Below are 21,918 nucleotides of genomic sequence, written 5' to 3'. Positions count from 1 at the left end.
TTCGACATGTAACATATATTCTAATGAGAAATGTTCTTTTATTTATATTTCAAAATCGTTGCAGTTTAAAACTCTTTACCACCCTTGGCCATTACATTTCAAGGACAAGGAGGATTATCTAGGTAAATATTTTCTATCGCGATTTCTCTCTCGCATTACCCCTCGTGTGTCGATTCTTTAACGTTCAAATACCAAGGCATGTACGCAGAAGGGAGCAGAGAGCGAGAAGGAAGACTCTAGGGGTAGGACGTGAATTTTACAGGGAACCACATGGTGTTACGAGGAATTCTGGTACCACCCTGCAAAAATGTCGGTTTGTCCGCGTGTAGATAGGTAAAGAGGCAGGCGTATATTTCGCAGGGGTTGCGCGGTGCAGTGGCTAAGGGAGAGAGGAAGGGGCACGAGGGAAGATGGGTTTTTACGACGCGCCCTTCCCATCGTTCCATCCCCTCATTCCCTCCCCCCGTCAGTCGTTTCCCGCCGTCACGAGGCAGGGGGGCGCGTTTTTATGACAGCCACGACGAGAGCCGGGGAGGAGCTTATGTATACCACGACGACACCGGTAAGACGAGCGAAAGAGGAGAGATGAAGGAGGGACGCGTGACGGTTTTCGCATCGCTCCCGTGGACCCCTGTGCCACCCTGTGCCGAGAGACGAGAGAGAATCTGCACAGAGCACGATCTCTGACCGATTCGCGCGGCCACGCCTCTCCGATGGCTCGTCGCGGAAAATCGCGACGTGCCCCAGCTAGATTTTAACCCCCTGACAAAGGTAACGATGCTAATTATTCGTCGCGGCCAAAAATAGAGATTCGCTTTTGCTTTTTGACTCTAGGACACGTCTAACGCATTTTAATTTTTAAACGTATTTTTACATGTCTTTTGTGTATATTTATACACGTATATATAATGTATTTTTTCAATCGAAAACTGGACAATATTATTCATTGAGAAAGAATCTTTCTTTATAAACGTTTAATCAAATGTAGTAAAAATATTTAAAACGTTCTATATATTCTTTAAAGAATTAAAATCGATTATTTTGTCAATGTTGAAAATGTTTATACGAAATGTAAATTAAGGTCTAAAATCTATAGTACACATTGGAAGGAATTGGATGTTTTCCGTTAACGCTCTAAAATTATATATGTAACATACAAAAGGTAAACAAAAAGAACGCACGCGGTATACTCATATCCACTTTCGATTATTGACGCAATCACTCTTGTTTACTATATATGCTTCGTGCGTGACATATGGGATGTCCTAGTTTCACAGTTTTTTTCTTTCAAATCTCCCGCGGATTCTGTATTCTTTATTGTACGATCATTAGAAAGTACTTTTTTTTTAAGTTAAATTTTTGTATATACATATATAAGAATCGTCCTTTCTTTCTCACAATCAGTTGTGCGTGTGTATATGTATATTAATGACGGATTGCTTTACAGTTTTTACAGCGTATAATCTAAATTAACAATTTTATATAATAAATTACATAAATTGCATAAATTAAATACTTTACAATCGCATTCTTATTCCGCTTTGACAGAGATTCCGGAAATCGGGACGCGGCGCGACGCGACGCTATTGGTGGGGAAGCGGCGGCGCCGGAGTGGAGGGGCGGCGCGAAAGATACGCGGTGTGTTCATCGCGCGGCGCGCAATGTGTACCGCGCCAGCATTCGAAACGCGTCGGTGTCGCTGTCTCGCACGGTGTGTGACGATCTTTTTTTTTATCACGTTCGTATATGGTGCTCTTTCTCGTTTCTCGTTACTCGACGCCGCGCCGATTATCTCGTTTCTTTATCCTTCGAGTCATAAAATTCGCGAGTCGCGATACTTTCTCTTCTCCTCTCTTTTTCTCTTTTCGCGAGTTAACCTACAATATATCGTCTCTCATAGCGGGACGATGATTCTCGCGATTCACACGGCGCGATAACGGCAAGATCGAGGGAACGAGATCTTTGGGATCTTGTGAAGGAAAGTTACTCGTTTATTCGTCGCGTTTTTTTTGTTTTTATTCTTCTCAAGGCCGAAACGTAAACGCGCGGGCGATCGAATGCGCCTCGTTGGATGCTGCCGGCAGCGGTCGATCTGGAAGCCCGTGCTCACCGCGGTACCGTGAGCGGGTGCTGCGACAATCCCAGGTAGCACCGGTGGTCGCGATGGACGCGCGCGTGGTGGTCGTCGGTGCGCCAGCCGCGGAAGAGACGGCGGCGGTGACGCGAGGCGTCGCGACGCCCTCGCCGGTGCCTTCCGCGCCGAGCACCGCCGTAACCGCTACCAACGGTGCTGGCGGCGGCGGCGGAAACGTCGTCGCGACGCCCGCGTCCGCGTCCTGCGCTCCGCAGAATCCGGCGGTCGTCGTTGTGGCCAATCCTTCCGGCAACCATCAACAGCCAGCCGGCGTGCCCAGGATACTCAGCAGAAATGTCAACGGCACCTGTAAGTCATTTTCAAAATTATTTCACCGCTTTTCTAACCTATTAGAAATTGTATATAAACGATATCATTGTAATATACATTTTTTTATACATATACGCGATATGGTGCGACACATGTGTGCGATTAGAGCGCTCGAAAATTTATTTTATTTACGATAATCAAATTGTTGATTGCTTTTCATGAATGATTAAATAATAAATATGGAATGCAGGAAAGGGATAAAATAAAACATATGTTAGGTATATAATTTTCGAAGTGACACACGCATTGTTTTGTCGTATCAACGACGAAAATCTGTGATTATCTTCCGTAATTATCACATCAATATATCTTACAATTATGTTTTATACACTTGTAAAGAATTAGTACAGAACTATAGGGGAGAAGAGAGGGTTAAAATATAAGATATTCATTGACTATATTCTACTAAAAAAATAAAACATTTAATTACAAAAAAATACAGCAGGATGATGGTATATAAAGTCGTATACATTTTTTATATCTATAATGTCTGAAATCACTCAATTACAAATTTAGTGTAAATAAACATTTTTTTCGGCTCTCATTTGCATAATGCATAATTGAATAATATATTTTGAATTTTTTAAAATCTATTAAAAAAATTTTCTTTTATACATACATTGTATTACATATGTATAAATGTGCATATATAGATATATATTGTAAGCAATTTCTAGTTTATCCCTTTCGAATATAAAGGATTATGGCTTTTCCTAAACATTCTAAATAATAAATAAGAATATTCTCTCACTCTCCCTTTCTCCCTCAGCGTGATAATCTAATTCTCGGAAGCTTTCCGTTTTTCACTAAACTTGCTAGAATACAAATTTTACAAAAAATTGGGTATAAACAAAACTCTTTATTTATTTCCCCCAATTTCTCATAGAGATTCAATCACTTTATGTACTCATATATCCACGAGCTCGTTTCTAAACCGTGCATTTCGATCGCAAATGCTGCTCTCTCGCCGGTGGATTTACGCAAGAAATGTAATCGCCAGCAGTTACCTCCCGACGAGGCGAAGAAGTTTCGACCGAGGAGCTATCGTGGGCTATCGCGCTTTTGTATGTGTGTGTGTCTTTCTCTCGTCGAAAAACTGGATGAGTCATACCGGCGACAAAAAGCTCGCAGCTTCTTTCTCTCCCTCTCTCTCTTTCTCGCGTCAGAAAAACAAGATTTTTCTTCTTCCATCTCGACGAAACTGCGGGCGAGCTCGTCTTCGTCTATTCGGGGCGTTTTACCGCGCGACTCGGTGCATCGAGGCAAAAAGCGCTCGACCGAGTTCGATATGTCGCTTGTTTCGAAAATTCTTTGGGACGTGGCTTCTTGCATCGCTATTTATCGCTTTCGTAATTTCCTCGATCTTTATCTCTGCAAAGAACACCCGTTAGCTAATGCTGTTTTCTCCTATTTTTCTCAAACGATTCGATAGAAGCCTTCTCTCTCTCTCTCTCTTTCTCTCGACAAGATATATAATTATGTTATTCTGTATGTGATCGTTAAAAAAAAACCAAAGTGGTATAATTTCATGGAAGCGCCGATGATTAAAAGTAGCATATCGCACAACACGATACTATGTAACGCCCCTGACGCTTTTTGCGGAAAATGTTTACCGTTTCTACTAGCAACATTAGCGTGACAAAGCGGGAACAAGCGAAGCAAGTAATTAGTAAACAGCAAAAACATACTCATTAAAAACATAATATTTTTATCTCGCGAGTTATATTTCATCGAAGCACACATTTTACTTGGAGGATTCGCTATTATTATTATCGAATTGTCACTAATATGACATATATATGCGCAACGTCAAATCAAGATTGTGTTTGGTATTTTTTTAAACACTTTCGCAGCATCAATTTTATTATATCGACGGACTGACTGATGGAAATTCTACCGAGACTCTTTGTATAAGACCTTCAACATCTCGCAATTTCAATCACGTTTTAGATATTATTAACACTTGGACGCTCTTTCGCTCGTCTCGCAAGTATTCTCGGGCTCTGTCCATTCGCGATGCCGCGATGACTCACGATGCATCGCGCAAAACCATGCAGTTTCTTCCTGGCCAGCTGCGTTTTTGCCTATTTTTTACGATCCGGAGCTCGCTTTTGTGTAAGCGTGTTGACTACCATCGACTATACGACGACGGTGACGATGACGATGTGCGCGACAAAAAGCGCGCGGTTTTGCTCCGCGATATTTCCGCGAAAGACGAAATTGCTATACGGAAAGAGAGGATCTTTCTCTCTCTCGCTCGAATCTTTCTTTCCCCTTCACATTTTTCTCAGATGATTACTTTAATCATTTTCGTTTCATCGTACCATCTTTAATGTATATGTTTTGCGCTGAAATATTAAATTTGTTTTCATTTGCCTATTTTATTTTACGATTATATTGTGTCATAATTTTTTAGACAAAGATTTTTTCGATATCGAGCGTGAGATTATTAAGACAGATCAAAGAGTTACCGTAATTATGCTTGCGTTATTATTACTACACGACGGCCTGATAGGCGACATTATACATTTTATACGGGATAAAAAGGGGCTCATATCGACGCCGGCACTGCTGGCGCTGATGCACGGCGAAAAAGCTCTCGCTTTTTTGCGGCAAGTTTGCCGTGTACTCGTGCCTTCGCTTAAGAAAACTTGGCGAGCGTGGCTTTTTTGCGTCGGGCACAAGAGAGCTCGACCACACTCTCTCTCTCTCTCTCTCTCTCTCTCTCTCTCTCTCTCTCTCTCTCTCTGTGTTCGCTCGCATTCCCTCTCTCGAGTTACACATTACAACGTCGGAAAATTTGCCGCCGCCGATGTGCACGCGGATTTCTATAATAAAAAGGAAAAAAAAAAAAGAGTCGAGTCAAACGCGCGATGCGGTTAATCGCGTTCGAAAAAAAACTTGTCTCTATATATTCTTAATTATCTTTAGCATTGAAATATCTTTTATATTCGCTTGACATGTCCACGAGGCGATCTTAACATTTATTTGATCGATTAAAAGTGATTACTTCTATCTAATTTTTTTTAGATTTTTGTTAAATATTAGCACGTAATTCTCCGTTGAATATTAGTGGTAATTTATCGCATCGTATTTTACACGCGAATGGCTCGTCTCATTAACTATATGCTTAATACAGCCGATAGAGCCATGTCGGATATTATTGCGCTCATTACCGTCGTTCCTTCAGTGGTCATTAATATTTTCACCTTATCGTTTGCCGCTTTATAGCCATTTTTCTCTCCACGAAAAATGTCTCGCCTAATAGCACTTCTTTCCCCCCACTTGGCGATAGAGATTTTCATAATCATTTCTCGATTATGTTCCTCTCATTACGCGAACTCTTTCCATGTTTGTGTTTTTTTTAATCGAATTGTTAGAAGAAAAGTATATTTCAATATTTCATATTTATATACATTTTTAAATGTACATGTAATTTTGAAAAAAAAGTTTAATATAAAGAGAAAGTAATATGGTCAATTTTAAGATAATTTGTTGCAATTTTTAAAAAAAATTGAGACTAAATAAATCGTTATTAATTTCTTACTATACAAAGATTATTTCCTTCTTACATTGTAAAATTTGAAACAGATTTTTTGTATTTATTTCAGTAGCTTTAAGGAAGTAAAGCAGCATAAAGTTCCGATACTTATTGTTAGTAAGAAAAGAAATGAAAAGAGAGACATTTAACACTGCAATATTTCAAGCATGCGAAAAATGCTAATTATTATCAAAGTATAATAGTATTTTGAGTACTTTGAGAAACACTATTATTCTCGGGTTAATAACGCAATATGATGTAAAACTGGTGTGACATGATAATAGCGCGTGCCCAAGTTACGCAATCGGAACGCAGCTGCTTATTCCTCTGGCTTTCTCTTTCCGATCGAATCGCTTTTTGGGTTTTGTGTACGTTCACGCCCGGTGGACGACCGTTCGCGATCCGGAATCAAAGAAAATCCTCCGGAGAACCTAATCTGAATACGATCACGGTGCCGGGGTACGACTGGTGGGTGGTTGCATTCGAATAAGCGCCTAATTCGAGCGACGAATATGAATGGGGGTTCGCGGCTCTTGCGGCTCTACAAAGACCAGAAGAGAGAGAGAGAACGATACCCCTTTCCGTTTGTACATCTTATACTGACCGACCGTTGCGAGAGCGCAAAGTCTCCTCACCCTTCCAGCACTGAGGTTTCATCTGCCTGGGCGAATAAATCTCGATTCTTTATGATTTTTTTCTGAAAGCAATTAGGTTTATGTGTATACATATGTGTGTGTGTTGAAAATTGTTTTATTTTTTATTTACTATTTAAGATATAAGATTTAAATTTTAAATGATAGTTTAAAAAAATTTATCTTTATTTATGTGTCTTTTCATATATCTGGTATTTTATATATAGTCGCGGATCTAAAATTTATTTATTCGCAGAGATATTAAAAAAAAAAAAAAAATAACGAGAAAGAGAAATTTGCTGGATTAATAATCTCGGTGTCTGAAAATTTATTCGATATAATAACGAGCAAGTGTTCACAATCGTCTGGAAAATGCAAATGACAGATAACGATCATCCCTTATTCTCATCAGCGCGTTGCCGGGCTTTGTTTCTCTTTTACGTTTCTTGAATCCGCGCGTTCCCACAGGAGCGCGTCGAGGCGCGCGAATAAATTAAAAAGGCTTGCGGGCCTCAGAGTTCCACACCCTATCGGCGGACAAAGGGCGACGAGACTCCCCGTTTGTCTGCATTTTTTTGTTCTAAGCGATAATCCGGCAGGGTGATGCTCGGATGCGCCCGCGTCTGTTCGTATCCGTTTTCGGAGTCCATCCGAGCCTCTCCCTGATGACCCGCGAACTCTCCGTCTTCCCCTCCGTTCGATATATACACATATGCATATCATCGTCCTTTAGTGCGAGAGATAGCGAACGATAGAGACAAGACGAAGGAAAAAAAAAAAGAGAACCGGCTGAAAGAAGGGAGAAAAAAAGTGGAGACCTCGGGAGGAATTCCGGTGCGCTGCTACCTCCTCTCGGTTCCTTTCCCGTCGAGTTTTTGCCCCCGTGGAGGACATTCTTTCGGTTTTTGCCGCCGTGGGGGCCCCCGCGACGACGACGACGATGGGGGCAACTTTTTCTCCGTTTTATATTCTCGGGGCCGTTCGATCTGCATGAGTCACACGCGAAGATATTACGCGTTTGCTCGTCGGGATGAAGGACGATGTCTTTCTAGAGTATCCCACGATCAGTCATTTCCTTCAAGTGGCACGATTACTCGTTCCATCCCGATAAGGGATTCGCTTACGTCATTCGTAAAAAGTGTAGACTAGCAACTTTTCATTAGAAATTATTTGAATTATTTTTATATATACATATATAAAATATCAATTGCAATTATATAATCAATTATATATTATAATCGCAATGACTGTGATACACACATTTACATATATACATATGTAGTAATTTTTATATTATATATATCTATAATTTTTTCTTTATAATTGAACTATTTTTTATTTTTTTATATTTTATAAAAAATTTCTTCCTGGATTTTATATTTAAATTTTTTTAATACACTTTTAATAATATATTTTTAATTTAATTAATGATTGATTCGCGATTGCTGACATATTTTTAGTTTTCAAAATAAACGCACGTGAATGATGACGAGATCTGTGTACCGCCTAGTTGACTACAGGTGTAGATACAGATTAACGTTGACAATGGACACGTCGATTAGTTCCTGCAGGTGATGAGCTCGTTCACTGAAAAAAAGAACCCCTCAGCGCGGCTAACCCTTTCGCTTCTACGCCAAAAAAGGGTCTTCCGTAAAAGAAAAAAACCATTTATTCAAAAGAGGTCTGTGGGAAACCGGCTTTTTACAGTCTCTCAATAACATTTTTATTTAAATAAAAAAAACTTCTTCTTGTATCGGCATGTGTACGTGTGTGCGTGCGTATCTTATAAAACTTGAGAAGAAAGCATGATAAAGATTGAGATAATGCACTTTATTCTCAATAGATTATTATTTAAACAAATATGTCATTAACGTAATGATAGTAATACAAACACAAATTACATTACAACTTTAATTGAATTCGAATCGTTGAGATATTGCTAAAAAATATATTGTTAATTATTACGAATGAGACATTATTACAATGTGGAAAACCAAATTAGACCAACAATTGTTATCTAGTTATAAAAACATGGAAAGGATTGTCAATAATACATTTTGAAACGCATGAGAGATTTTTTTAAAAATTTACAATTATAATTTATTTATTTACTTGAAAATGCCGAGAAATCTAACTTTGTTATTCGATCAGGCTAAAACTTTTTGCAAAATCTGGTATCCGGTAAAACTAAGCATTATATAGCAGAGACATTATAATTTGTAATATCTAGACTTGTTCATAAAAAACTAAAAAAAAACTAAAAAAAAACTAGTTGGATAAAAGTATATAAAAATATCTTTACAAATATCCTGAATCTTTGATCATTATTGTGCAATTTAAATCACTATTGAAAAATTTGTTTAGAATATTTCTACATATCTTACAATGAGATGTGTGTAGGTATAGTTGTTTAATAAATATTATTTTTGTTGTAAATTTACATCTTTCGTAAAGTAAATATTGGATTATATTAATTAATTGCATTTTATTTGATCAAAGTGCACACAATTTAATGTAAAAAAATTTAATAAATATAATTAAATTTTTTAAAATTGTTTTAATATTTTCAAGATATTAATAGTAAACATCTCATAATGATGTCTTTAAAATGGCGCGTATTGTACCCTCGAAGTAATAGAACCGTTCAACAGCAATCGGAGAAAGTGTGACGTAAGATAGAGTAGGTTTACCCCTCACGGAGGGGCTGGAATATGGGCCGCACCCTTGGGGCTTAAGATCGCATATCCGACCAATACCAATGACGATTTTAAAGGATCTCCATTGAGAAACGGTTTAATACCCTCAAGGATAAACAATCTATCTGTAAAACAGAGTGACCATTTTCATTAGTATCCGACAATTAATTATTTGATATATTTCTCAATTTATTTTTTAAATTCATCAAAACACGCATCCACGTATCTTTAATAATTGAAAAATATAAATACTTGATTTACATTATTTCTCAAGAAGAAGTATATTAATATAAGAAGACATGTGAAAATTGATAAATTAATCGAAAATATCGCAAATTCCATTGATCCATAATTTATTTCATGATTTATTATATATATGTTTCGATCCTTTGTGTACCCTATTTATATATATATTTTTTTTTATCATTTCGACATCTTCGGCTTCTCGTTAATCGAGCGAAAATCTACTTTTTTTCCATATACTCTTTCAAGGGATGAGTCGTTCCTTGAACGTCCCGAGAGGGGAGTTTTGGCGCGGTTTGAGGAAGCGATGAGAGGGAGCCAAAAGAGAGGGAGAGAGAGCGAAATAGACGAAAACAAAGACACATTGTACTAAAGATAGAGGAAGAGTGAGAGAGAACAAGGGGAAGGATGTGGGGGCAAGGAACGACAAGCGCGCGACGCGTGGTGGTGCAAAGTGGCACAAGGTATAAAAAGAGGAACGGTCGTGTAGGGGGCTGCTGTAGCGAAGCGGGGGTAAAAGGACGCGAAGGATAAGGAACAAGGCTGAAGAGGAGCCCGAAGAGGGGAAAGATTCGAACGGCGAGTCAGTCCATCTGCCCGATGTTTTGTACAGGAGGAGAAGGGTTGGAGGGAGGGAGGGAGGGAGAAAGGGGCAGCGCGCGCGGGGTGACAAAAACTTACCTAACCCTTCCTTGATTACAATGCCGGCAAAAAGCGAAATACTAACCGCCGCCACGCCGCTCTCCGCACCACATCGCGCTGAAGAAAGGAGAGAAGATAACAGAGCGCAGAGTTGAGAGAGAAAGAGAAGGCAGCGCGCGCTCCTAAGAAACTAGACTCGTTTTTGCGCGACCAGAGGCGAGCGGAGGAGAGCGTCCGTTCTCCGTGAAGTATCGGACAAAGAACGTGCACCACTAACTCTGCCTCCCCCTTTCCCTCCCCCACGTCTTCTCTTGCCACTCCGACAAACCTTCTTGGTTCCATCGTGCTCCGGGTTCCGGGCGCCTCCTAACTCGCCCCCGGGTTTATACTCCACGTCTCTTTTCTAGCCTGACCTTTTCGCCTCCCTTCCTCTGGCTTTCTTTCACCCCCTACGAGCGCGTCTTTCCTTCGTTTCTTCTCTTTTCCTCCCCATTATCTTCATTCTTCTGTGTGTCTGTGTATTCACCTTCGGCAGAGAATTTCGCAGCTCCCTTAAACGAGACAAGTACACTTGTTTCCGTGGTTCACAGCGGGCGATAAGTCAAATAAGCTTTTAATCGTTTAAATGAAAATTTATTTGTCGATTGCATCTCTCATTATCCCAACCACTTGCGTTATTGACAATAGAATTGACCCTAGTAGCTAGTGCTGTAAATAATATTGGAGTATTAGTAATTGATTAATCTCGCGTGGATCATTAGCTCTTGCTCTTTTCATTTTTCGATAATTTTTCATCAGACATGATGTAAAAAGTATCACTGTTATCCTATAGTACTGTCTGTCACGAATATCTTTGTATCTTTTTGTCAACGGAAGATGTATAATAAAAATGGCAAGCACACGCTCGTGACGAAATTGATACGGTCCAGCGACTTCTCTTTTTCGCAATCGCTGTGTCATCTATCGCGACCTTGATATCCATCGATATTCATTATTCGCTTCACAAGAAAATTAATAGAAAGAGTTTATTTCCTGTTTAAATTGTTCGAGTTGCTTAATATTCAGAATTGTGCATCTTTTTTTCTATCTCTGTTTCTCGAACACTGCGCTTGAACAATTTAATCGCACAATTTATTCGAATCTTTTGTCCGAGTTCTAGTCTCGAATTCGATTCGTGGCAATCGTCATTTGACTCCCGTAGCGACAATTCGGTCTTCTTTCGCCACGGGATACCGTCATGGTGATTTCCTTGGGAATCATTTTCTCCCTCGCGAGAGCAATCATGAGTCGAACTCGCGCGAAAAAGGGATAATGCACTCGACGACGTTCCCGCAGGATTCGAAATGCTTTTCTTTCACCGGTTATAGTTAACCCTTTACGGTTCTATGTCGAGTCTAACTCATTTTGTTCCAGCCATTCCTATGTCGAGTCCAGCTCGATGTAGGAATTTATGACTATATTTACAAACATTTTAGCGATTCCAAAAATATTTCTCGCATTATGTATTAGATACACCTTTGTAGAGACTTCTTTTCTTTTTTATGCATATCATATAATTTGAGAGATTATTGAAATATGGAGAAAAAAATAACATACAAGCTGTAAAGTATAAGTGAAAATAGCCGAATTGCACGTGAGACCTGCTGGAAATGTCACAAATGATTTTGATTGTAAAAGGTTCAAGAGACAAATTTTTCTTTTTAATTTTTATTCTAATTATCTTTAATCTCTATTATCTATTTTTATTCTCTGATCAAACGATCGCCAGCGAATAGAATTGCTAGCGAAAATGGAATTGACAGATCGGCCACGTGTCTGTGAAATTATTAAATGTAACGCGTCTCATTGTCAGAACTTTACACTTTTTAATTTTACTCATATTTTGATGAGATTTTTCTCAGTCTCATTGATAACATTAATATTACCGCGTGGGCAATTTTTAGGTGCGATTAAATGCACAATCGTCCGGAATGTCAGAGCAAAAAGGAACTCGCAAAGATTGAAACAATTCCGTTTTCCGCGAAATCTCTCTGGTCCATTCGAGATTAGCCATTCTTCCCTTTGTGTTATTCGAAATTGTGTCTTCTTCTTGTAAACATACAAGCGCGGTCTCCGTGTGCGACTCACACACACACGTTCGCCGTTTCTTAATATTGTAATTATACCGGGAAACATAATTAAGGCGCGGTTTTTTGCGCTTGCATTCGTCGCATCACTTGGACTATGACGGTTATATGCGCATCACGGCCGCCAGAGAGTTCGGATTCGCTTCTGATTTAGCGCGCCGCCGTTTCTCTTTTTCGCCGTGGCCGCGTCTAATCTGGTTCTCCTTGCGAATGCCTCCCCGTTTTTCTCCATCTCCGGGCATCGAGAACCTGGGTTAATTCTTGGCACAATGATCGTAAAACATATCCAAGGATAGAAAACAATGGTAATCCCAAAGTTGTCGGCTCGACAGCACACACGCGGTGATTCCGCTGTGTGCATGGAATTTCTCCGTTTTGGAATTCGCGTTTCTCCTTTTTCCAATAAACAGGTTCAACAAATAATTGCTCTACCCCTCTGTCATGAATAAAATTACAGACGACGCTCTAGAGATTCTGGTATATTGAAAAATAATAGATAAATCACAATTTCCTTTCTCCATCTCCCTCATCTTAATTTTTTATAGAATAATATAATATAGTTGAGAAGGGAATTACTATTTTTGTGTTAGATATTAGATAATGTGTATTATCAAATGCGTATAAAGGATCAAAAATACTTTTTACGAAATAAGATTTAAATTTTTTTACAATTTTGATAACATTTTCCGATACAAAACTAAAAAAGGTCGAAACGCTCGATTCTATATTTTACGCGATTACAATTTCCGCCAGGTTTAATGCGAAAATGAAATTTATCCGAATGACGCTCATCTCTATCGCCTATACTTTCTCTTTTCGCCACGATCGCTTTTTTTCCTCTCTCGAAAATTGCTGGACCGGTCGCGCAGGTCATCGTCGCTATAGAGAACGCGCGGACCGCGACGAAGACTACGACGACGACGACGACGACGAAGACGAAGACGAAGACGAAGACGAAGACGACCATGACAACGATGACCTGGGGTACGCGAGCCTCCAGGGTTTCGCCGCTGTGGGATCAGGTTTTTCTCGCCGTCGCGACGCGTCTCTCCGCCTCCGGACCGCGTTCGCGTTCCCGGCCGACAAAAACCTCGTGCCAAAAAAGTCGTTATGTAAATGCGCCGCGGAAGCCCGGCCTAGACCGCGTCAATGTTCTGTTGGTCACAGGTATATATACAGGGTGAATCGTGCAATTCGATCACCCTGTGACGATTTTCAGTTTGAAAGAGCAAAGGTGTGTCCGAAAAAAAAGCTTGGAGAAGAAAAAAGAGAGAAGCAATCTCTCGAACAATTTTGAAAGATGCAATTCACTTTTGCGCATAGTTTTTCATGAAGGATTCATTGCGAATTTCATGGAGAGGGATGGCGAGGGAAAGGAAGGGCAGTTTCAGCAACTTTACATTAAAATTAATCGATGCGAATGAGAGAAATACATTTAACGATAATTTTAGAATTGTAAATATTGTATATATAGTTGAAATTTCTTCTTTATATACACGGAAAAAAATATTAGTTACCATGCCTAATTTTTATTGTGGTATTTTTTTCCGTTTAATAACGTTTGAGAGAATCGACTTGAATCGGTTTTGGAGTAGTATAGCTGCTCTCTTGTGCTTTCAAACTCTTATTCCATCTCCGATTCTGAAATTAGGTCAAGTAAATAAATGCGGGATGAATTATTAATAAATTCAGCTAATGCGGCGTAAAGTTGATGATGAGCGGACGATTTGCGCTTGTGGTTTTATTTTTTAACAAAAGCACGATCGAAGTGTTGTCGCGCGGATGACAGGCTTAGTTAGATGATCAACAACGTGTATATCACATACGCGCGGTATTAATAAAGTCATGAAAACGTGACTAAGATGTCAGCGACGGCGATATAAATAAATGACGGACAATAATAATGGGACGCAAAGTGGGAATCGACATAAAAACTATGAGGAAAGTTCGTGCACCTCGTGTCTATAGGAATTTTTCGGATCGAACCAGCGAAAATGCAAGATTCGTGATATCTGAAAACAGAAAGTGACATAATTAATCCTAAAACTTTTATTTCTTTTCTTTTTACTAATTTTATCCAGAAGCAAGCGTAAACAAAATATATATACACGCGAGAACTAAGAAGATAATAATACCGTATTTTAATAAAGAATGCCAAAGTATCTCTACAAAGGATTGGTAAATTTTTTCTTTTAGCAAAAATGTCAATAATTTTTAAGTCTTTAACAATTGAACATGAAAGACTTTTCGCGCGAATAAAGACAAAATTATCACAGAGATTCGTGGGTTATAGGAAATGATTAATTTAAAATGTCCCGTCGAGATAAATTAGGAATAAATGAAAATTTAACGAGTATAAATTATATAAAAAATCTCTAGCAATAAATTAATACGAATGTTTTTTTCTCCATAAATATCTTTTTTGCAAAACGCATGTCTCAATCGCATCTGGACGTTCTCTTTCTTCGTTCACCCTGCTATCGCTTCTGCTGACCCAAGACACGGCGCTTCCACGTAGATCCTTTTTTCGCGGGTCGCAGTTCGCGCTAGAAAAATCTCGCGGAACAAGTCGCCACCCCATCGCGTCGTCGTCGTCGTCGTCGTCGTCGGGGACTTATTCGCGAGCGAGCGTGAGACCGGGATCCGGGCTCGTAATAAGACCCGCCGGCTAGTTTTTTTTACACCTTTCTCTCTCTTTCTATTTCCCTTCCACCGGCCTCCTTCGGCTTCACCCTGCGCTCTTCTCTCTCTCTCTCTCTCTCTCTCTCTCTCTCTCTCTCTCTCTCTCTCTCTGTCTCTCCCTGTACCCTGCTTCTCTCCAATGGCGCGGTACCGGTATTAATTTATACGCGGTACGTGTGTGCACGCCGCTTTTTCTCGCAGTTCCTCGAAATTTGCAAGAAACTAGTCGGACACTTTGGCGTCTCCTCGCTTCGACTCGCGTGATCGTGTCGATATACGTCGGCAACGCAACGACGACGACGACGACGTATATATAATGATTGTATGGTGGATGGTTGAAAAGACAAGGGTGGCTGTGGCAAAAATGGTGCTTGCGATTGAGATGGACGGTGTAGTTTTATATAAATTGATTTCATCCTTTTTCTCCCTAATTTATCTTAATTGATCCAAAAGTATGTATATCCTCATAGTTTTATTAAAATATAAAAATACAATAAAAGAAATGTATAACATAAATAAAATAATATAAAAATGTAAATTTATATAAAAATATAATAAAAGAAATAAATATAAAAGATTAATATAAATAGAAATGTATATTATAATAAAAATGTAACTTATTTCAATCGTTCTCAAAAGCAGAAAAAAATAAATTACAGATAAATCTGACATTTTACGATCAATTTTTTGCAAAAGTATCCTATATCGGTTGGTAATTAATAAATGTCGTCAGAATCGAGATGCAATGTTCTCTGATAAAATGATAAAATGTTTGTATTCGTTTTCTGTCATTAATATTTTTTTGGCAGCGCAATATTTCTCAAATTAATGGCAAATTTATACATGTTTGTAATATATATTTTTCTTTCTAAAATAATTATAATCTCTTTAATTTTCCTAGAAAATTAATAACAAATATTATTAATGAAAATACATGCAACTAGTAATATATAATAATAACAATAACATATATATATTTCTATATATGCATGTATATTTAATAAGTCGCAATAATGTTAATAACTTAAACCATATCCATATTCGTATCGTCCTTCGAGAACCGGTTCGAGTTATGTCTGCTGACCGCGGAATATCAATGGCTCTTATATCAAGCAGACGGTCTAATTACGACATAATTGATTGTGTCGACCGTGAGTGAAGAGAAGGAGAAGCGAAGGGGGAAAGATACAATCCGCACACAGCGATTATTACCGCTGTCGGCGCAAAACTGTACCGATTCGGTTGGAACCGGCAATTCCTCGCTGTTAATTGTGTCGGAGCTTCGCTTAATGAACCTCTTTAACGATCGTACAGTTACTATTACTATATGCGATTTGCAGTGGTGCAGACGTCCGTGCCGCAGAATGAGGCCGAGCTGCAGCTGTACAGAGTGATGCAGCGCGCCTCGCTGTTGGGATACTACGACACACTCCTCGAAATGGGTAATTGCACGTCTACGTCTAGTCGGAAGCTATTTTATTGCATAATTATATGCAGAAAATATGCAATTTTTTTTTAAATCTAGATTTGTGCGTAATCTTTGCGAGACACTTTATACAATCTTATATGACGTTTCCACGTAATCTTATAGAAATTATTTAAAAAATCATCATTTTTCACAATAATCATTCAAACATGTTTATACTCTTATTAACACGCTATAATAATGTGTATAATTTAACTCTATGCCTGAGATATTTATTTGCTGCACTTGAAGATGTATTTTTATCATAATGTAATGGTATGAATCAGTCTATAAATGAATATTACATATAATTGATCGTAAAGAGAAAATTCTCAAGACTCCCTGATGCAGTTTGTACAGTTTTAAAAATCCTTATTTACATTTTTTTTTTTTTAACTACGGATTTGAATGACAGTCTGTGTAATGCTCATGATTTTATTAATACGACTCGTCATTTATAATAATGTATTATAGGAGGCGATGACGTGCAACAATTGTGCGATGCAGGCGAAGAGGAGTTTCTGGAGATTATGGCGCTGGTCGGCATGGCGAGCAAGCCGCTTCACGTCAGGAGGCTACAGAAAGCTCTGCAGGAATGGCTCACTAATCCTTGTAAAGTATCATTTATATGCTACACAAGTTTTCAATTTTATTTAGAATATTATCGCGTAAATTTCGAATTTTCCCATAAAACTTGAAGCTGAAAAGTTTGGTGCCAAAATGAGACGAATCCATTTAAAGTGAGATAGGTACGTCATATATAAATTATAGATTGTCTAATTCACGGCAATGACATAATTACACTGATTAAAAACGTGTTTGCAGAAATGACTGTATTTTTTTTTAAATCAACAAATAGATTTTGATGTATCATATATTAATTAAGAAGTACACAAATAATAAGCTCTATAATCCATAATAAACAATAAACTCTATAGTTTCTCTCCACTTTAGACTCTTACTTAAGTAAGAGAGTTTTATCGATTTTACCGAGGCACATTTCATTAACTTCATAAATTTGCAAAAATTGAAATTTTGATGTCAATTGTATGTCGTATGTGTAAAAGTCTCATGTGTTTCGGCATTTTGACAGCATTGTTTCAAACACCGGTCGTGCCGACGAACGCCACCGCCAAGAGTCCCGTCGCCGTCACCGTGGGCTTCGCGTGTGCGAGCCCGCGGGCGCAGATGCAGAGTCTGCCGACCAGTTTCGCCGCGACCTCCCAGACTTCCCTGACGTCGATGCCCTACGTAACGACGACGCCCCACGTGCCGCTGACGCCGTTGCCTTGCCGGAGCGCCAGCCCGGTCGTACCGGTCACCAGCGTGTCCGTGCCGACGTCCTCTACGACCTTTCGCCAGAGCCCGAGCCCGAACACCACTTTACCTTACACGAGTACGCACAGTCCGAACGTGTTGCAGGTAAAGATCACCCTTTGATCAGGGATAAAACCAAATTCGTTATCATTGTTTTCACAAAATCTGTTCATTTTATAATATAATTTTTTAAATATAAAAATATACAAGACTAATATAAATAAATATACACGATATATTTATATAAATCAGTAATTTGTAACTATATTTTGATGTCAATAGGTAGGAACATGCGAGTCTTCGTGCGGCAGCGGCACAACGCCTAGCCCGAGCGGCGGCGGCGGCGGCGGAGGAGGCGGAGGCGGTGGCGCACCTGCGAGTCCGCCGCAACCGACGCCAACCCTCTTGCAGTCGCAGGTGCAACGGCTCGCCGAGGCTGCGGAGAGGCTCGTCGCTACCATAAGGCCCCTTGATCCTAAACCCCATAACGTGAAGAAAAAACTCTGCAAGAACTTGGAGGTGAATCGTTAACTCTAAACTGACGGAGAGCGTGCTTTCAGACCTATAATCCTAAATACCATGGATCTTGAAGGCTATCTAGAGGCGACTGGTTTTTTTTCAACGCTAGATATTGCATCCGCTAAAATAAAATCAGATAGCAATGTACATTATCTTAATTGTAAGCAGTACTGAATTTTAGCTCTTTTTGAGTGACTAATTATAAATTGTAAAACTAATTGTAAATTGTATCATTTTTGCATTTAGTATTACATTTGTAAAATCAAGCGTAAGATCCATTTTGATGTGAAGAGTATTTCAAGCTTAGTAGAATTTTTAAGCGCGTATAAAACAATATTCACTTAATTTAATTACAAATTACAAATTACAAAACTATAGGGAAATATTTTAAGATAGCAAACTGTACTTTTTGAATGTATATATTACAGATGGTGATGACAATGTCTGACAGTGATCCGCGCAAAATGGACGAAATTCGAAAGTATGCGGCTATTTACGGCAGATTCGACTGCAAGAGAAAACCGGAGAAACCGCTCACGTTGCACGAGGTGTCTGTGAACGAAGCAGCGGCGCAAATTTGCAGATTCGTGCCTGCCCTTCTTACTAGGAGAGACGAATTGTTTCCCTTGGCGCGTCGTGTCGTCCGTGATTCCGGCTACCATTATTCCAAAAGCCAATAGTAAATATCATTGATTTATAGAGAACTTGTTTATAATTCATAATTTTTATATTTAAGATTGAGATTTATTGTTGTTGTGATTTTACACACCATTGGATATTATAAAATTTCAACATTTATCTAAAAAAGATCCTAAAAGATCTCACAATCAGAATGTGAATTAATATATGCATACAAGTGTACTGAAAATTAATCACAGCTTTGTACCAATGTTTACAGCTTGTCGATATTGAAATCACGCGAAAACGGGGAAGAGACCGATGGCGAACGTTCGAAACGCCAGAAACTCGAGCTGGAGGGTGAGGGTGAAGACGCGACGCAGGTTAGATTATCTCGGCCACAGAAGTAGATCGCTCACTGTGCATACACTGATCTACCGCGCCCGCATGGTCGCTAATCACTAACCGTACGCTAATCACAGCCCGTCACGTAGAGATCGCCATGCATTAACCATCCGCACTCACTTATATATGCGCGAAACAAAACGGATGCAAAAGGTCAAAAAAAAAGGTCAAGTATAGTTGCGTGTGCATGCGCTTCCATTTGATTGAATCGAAATAATTGTAATTTGTTTGCTGTGATCCTAGCAGTAAAGATCTATTTCAATATTATTTCACATAATTTGCAATTTTGTACAAATTGTAAAAAGATACACTCTGAGAGGATGCATGCGTGCTAGCTATAAATGTTTTTCTCATTAACATTTAAGTTTCCTTTCTAGAATTAAAATTAACAAACAAAATGGTAAGGATGTCTCAGTTGATTGTCTCTTTTGAGCAATTATATACTGATGCTTATTGCGTGTGCTTGCACTAAATTTATATGCTTTAAATAAATATGTAGATATGTAATATAGATGAATGCAAAGTTAGAAAACGCATGGAATTTTTCATGAAAAAAAATAAGGTAGAGGGCCTTTTTATATCACCATTTGTTATTGTAGATTTAATAATAGAAATATTTAATCGATGATTTCGAAAGTTAACTCATTCGATACGACTTGCTTGGACTCTATGCTCTACGCCTGGTATCCCAAGTCATATTTATCTACTTTTTATAGTACCTACATCTATTTACATCTACTTACTTATCTATTTGTGTCACTCCATATTTGTCCGCATTCTCATTCCTCTATTATTTTCCCTGCTTCTTTCATACATCCAATTTCCTACTTCTACTGTCTGTAGCAGTTCACCGTTTCAGGAGGAGTTGGACCTCCGTTGTTCCGGAACGGACATTAATAATTCCATCACGAGAAGACACAGATCATCGAGGTGATTATCCTCAACTCAAATCTAAGCACATTTTTTTAGTGTTTTCTTTGTATTAAAAATAATTTAATAAAAATTATATAATCAATAATTTAATAGAATCGAGATTTTAAGAGTATTGAAAAAAATTTTGTCAAGATTGAAGAGTTATATCTCTGAGAGATGTTCTTTATATGTATATATATTTACACTTTTTTCCGTTTATACTATTCTGGTTTTCTATCTAGGATGTATATGAGAAGTATATATTGATGTTTAGATATTGGCAATGTTTCAGTCCAGTCTGGAGGAAGAAGAATAACAATGGGATATTCAGTGCTAGCGTGGAGGAAATCAGCGATTCGGATAGCCAATTCTCATTCTCTAACGAGGAATCTTCGTCTATGCATGTAAATATATAATATTCACAATAAAACGTTCTATTTGTATCGTAACATTTTACGTGCTAAAGATCTCTGGGTTAACAGAGATATATAATATCCGCGCGTGTGTGTTTCAGGATACAAACGAGGCGGAGGCTGAAAACACCGACAAAGAAGGTGACTTTAATCTAAAGGTGAGCAGGCGACTCAAAGTTCTCGTTCTCTTCTTCACTTTTTATCTTTTGTTATTCTCTCATGAATATTAGAAAAACTGTTTACAAAAAGAGAAAAGAAAAGGCTAAAGGCATCGATAACAAGTTTTTTATTCGCTATGCTCTTTTCTTTCTTGTTACTTCTGAATGATGATGCATGATTTTCTCTTAAAAAAAAGCTACGTATGCTCGTTTGGAATAAATAATAAAAGATAGATAGCGATAAACGTCGGCATCACGCATATATTTATTGTGGCTGTTAATTGCGAGTAAATTATGCGTAGGTAATAGCCTCGCGCGGAGACAACATAATCGCCGTTGCGAATCCTGCTTTAATGGAATGCAGTCATCCTGTAAAAGAGGAGCCCGCGGACGAGAAATCCACACTGTGATATTACTTAGCGTTATTTACTGCCGCCCTATCGACGTCACGATGGCATGAATGGCTGGTCCTGCTAGTCATTGCCGTTATAACGATCATCACTTGCGCGACATATATGTACATGGTATCGAATAACGATAGCATTCATCCTGATAGCAGTCGCTGTAATCAAGAGATTAGTCCGCTAGGATTTTACGCACTATTGTGATCGCCATCTTTTTCTTGCGTTTGTTCGAATGAAATGTGAGAAATTATGTTTATGATATACTGCCTCTCTGTTATATATCCGATCCCTAGCGAAATACAAACACACACATGATATTATAAATAGCGATTACGAATATGTTTATAGAAGAGAGAGAGAGAGAGAGAGAGAGAGAGAGAGAGAGAGAGAGAGAGAGAGAGAGAGAGAGAGAGAGAGAAAAGGCGATAGAAAATAAAAACTAAACCGTTTAAATCAAAAGATCGACTGAAGGATGTAGTATTATAAAATGTAAATCACATAAGTAAATATGTAAATATATATATAAAGATCTTTTTACGCGTCTCTCATTGTATATATAGTTTTATTTAAAAAATTTTAATCAGCTTAATTTGTTACTTATTTATACTCTCATAACTCTGTGATAGATTACTCTCGGTTGTAGCTCGTTAGCTTCTTTTTTTTTCTTTGCAAATCTTTTTT

At 38.5% G+C, this 21,918-nt stretch overlaps 1 protein-coding gene across 4 annotated transcripts; it reads left to right on the top strand.

The window, feature by feature from the left end:
• Positions 1 to 621: 621 nt before the first annotated feature.
• Positions 622 to 21,768, top strand: Nab (NGFI-A-binding protein homolog). Of its 4 annotated transcripts, XM_083047701.1 has the most exons (12): positions 622 to 771; positions 1,549 to 2,443; positions 16,367 to 16,468; positions 16,966 to 17,103; positions 17,585 to 17,913; positions 18,091 to 18,327; positions 18,756 to 19,006; positions 19,226 to 19,328; positions 20,210 to 20,280; positions 20,537 to 20,666; positions 20,777 to 20,833; positions 21,136 to 21,768. In XM_083047701.1, the coding sequence occupies exons 2-12, from the start codon at positions 2,164 to 2,166 to the stop codon at positions 21,241 to 21,243; spliced, it is 1,806 nt and encodes a 601-aa protein (XP_082903827.1). In that variant the 5' UTR covers positions 622 to 771; positions 1,549 to 2,163; the 3' UTR covers positions 21,244 to 21,768. The 4 variants fall into 4 exon arrangements, 3 of the variants coding, with proteins under 3 accessions (XP_082903827.1, XP_082903826.1, XP_082903828.1); XM_083047700.1 differs by lacking the exon at positions 622 to 771 and having other exon boundaries at positions 1,477 to 2,443; XM_083047702.1 differs by lacking the exon at positions 622 to 771 and having other exon boundaries at positions 1,480 to 2,443; positions 20,555 to 20,666; positions 21,136 to 21,766.
• Positions 21,769 to 21,918: the final 150 nt, after the last annotated feature.

This window comes from Prenolepis imparis, unplaced genomic scaffold (assembly GCF_030444845.1).
Source record: "Prenolepis imparis isolate NDT839.2.m4 unplaced genomic scaffold, iyPreImpa1.0 SCAF_10, whole genome shotgun sequence".
NCBI lineage: Eukaryota > Metazoa > Arthropoda > Insecta > Hymenoptera > Formicidae > Prenolepis > Prenolepis imparis.
The sequence above is the reverse complement of the archived record's forward strand: the minus strand, read 5'-3'. Positions and strand labels throughout refer to the sequence as shown.

Bases quoted from the DNA above. Each gene is read 5' to 3' on its own strand.
- Nab (XM_083047701.1), top strand. From the start codon at position 2,164: ATGGACGCGCGCGTGGTGGTCGTCGGTGCGCCAGCCGCGGAAGAGACG. The intron at 17,104-17,584 runs GTAAAGTATCAT...GCATTTTGACAG, and splicing joins GGAATGGCTCACTAATCCTT to CATTGTTTCAAACACCGGTC. The intron at 20,834-21,135 runs GTGAGCAGGCGA...AATTATGCGTAG, and splicing joins AAGGTGACTTTAATCTAAAG to GTAATAGCCTCGCGCGGAGA.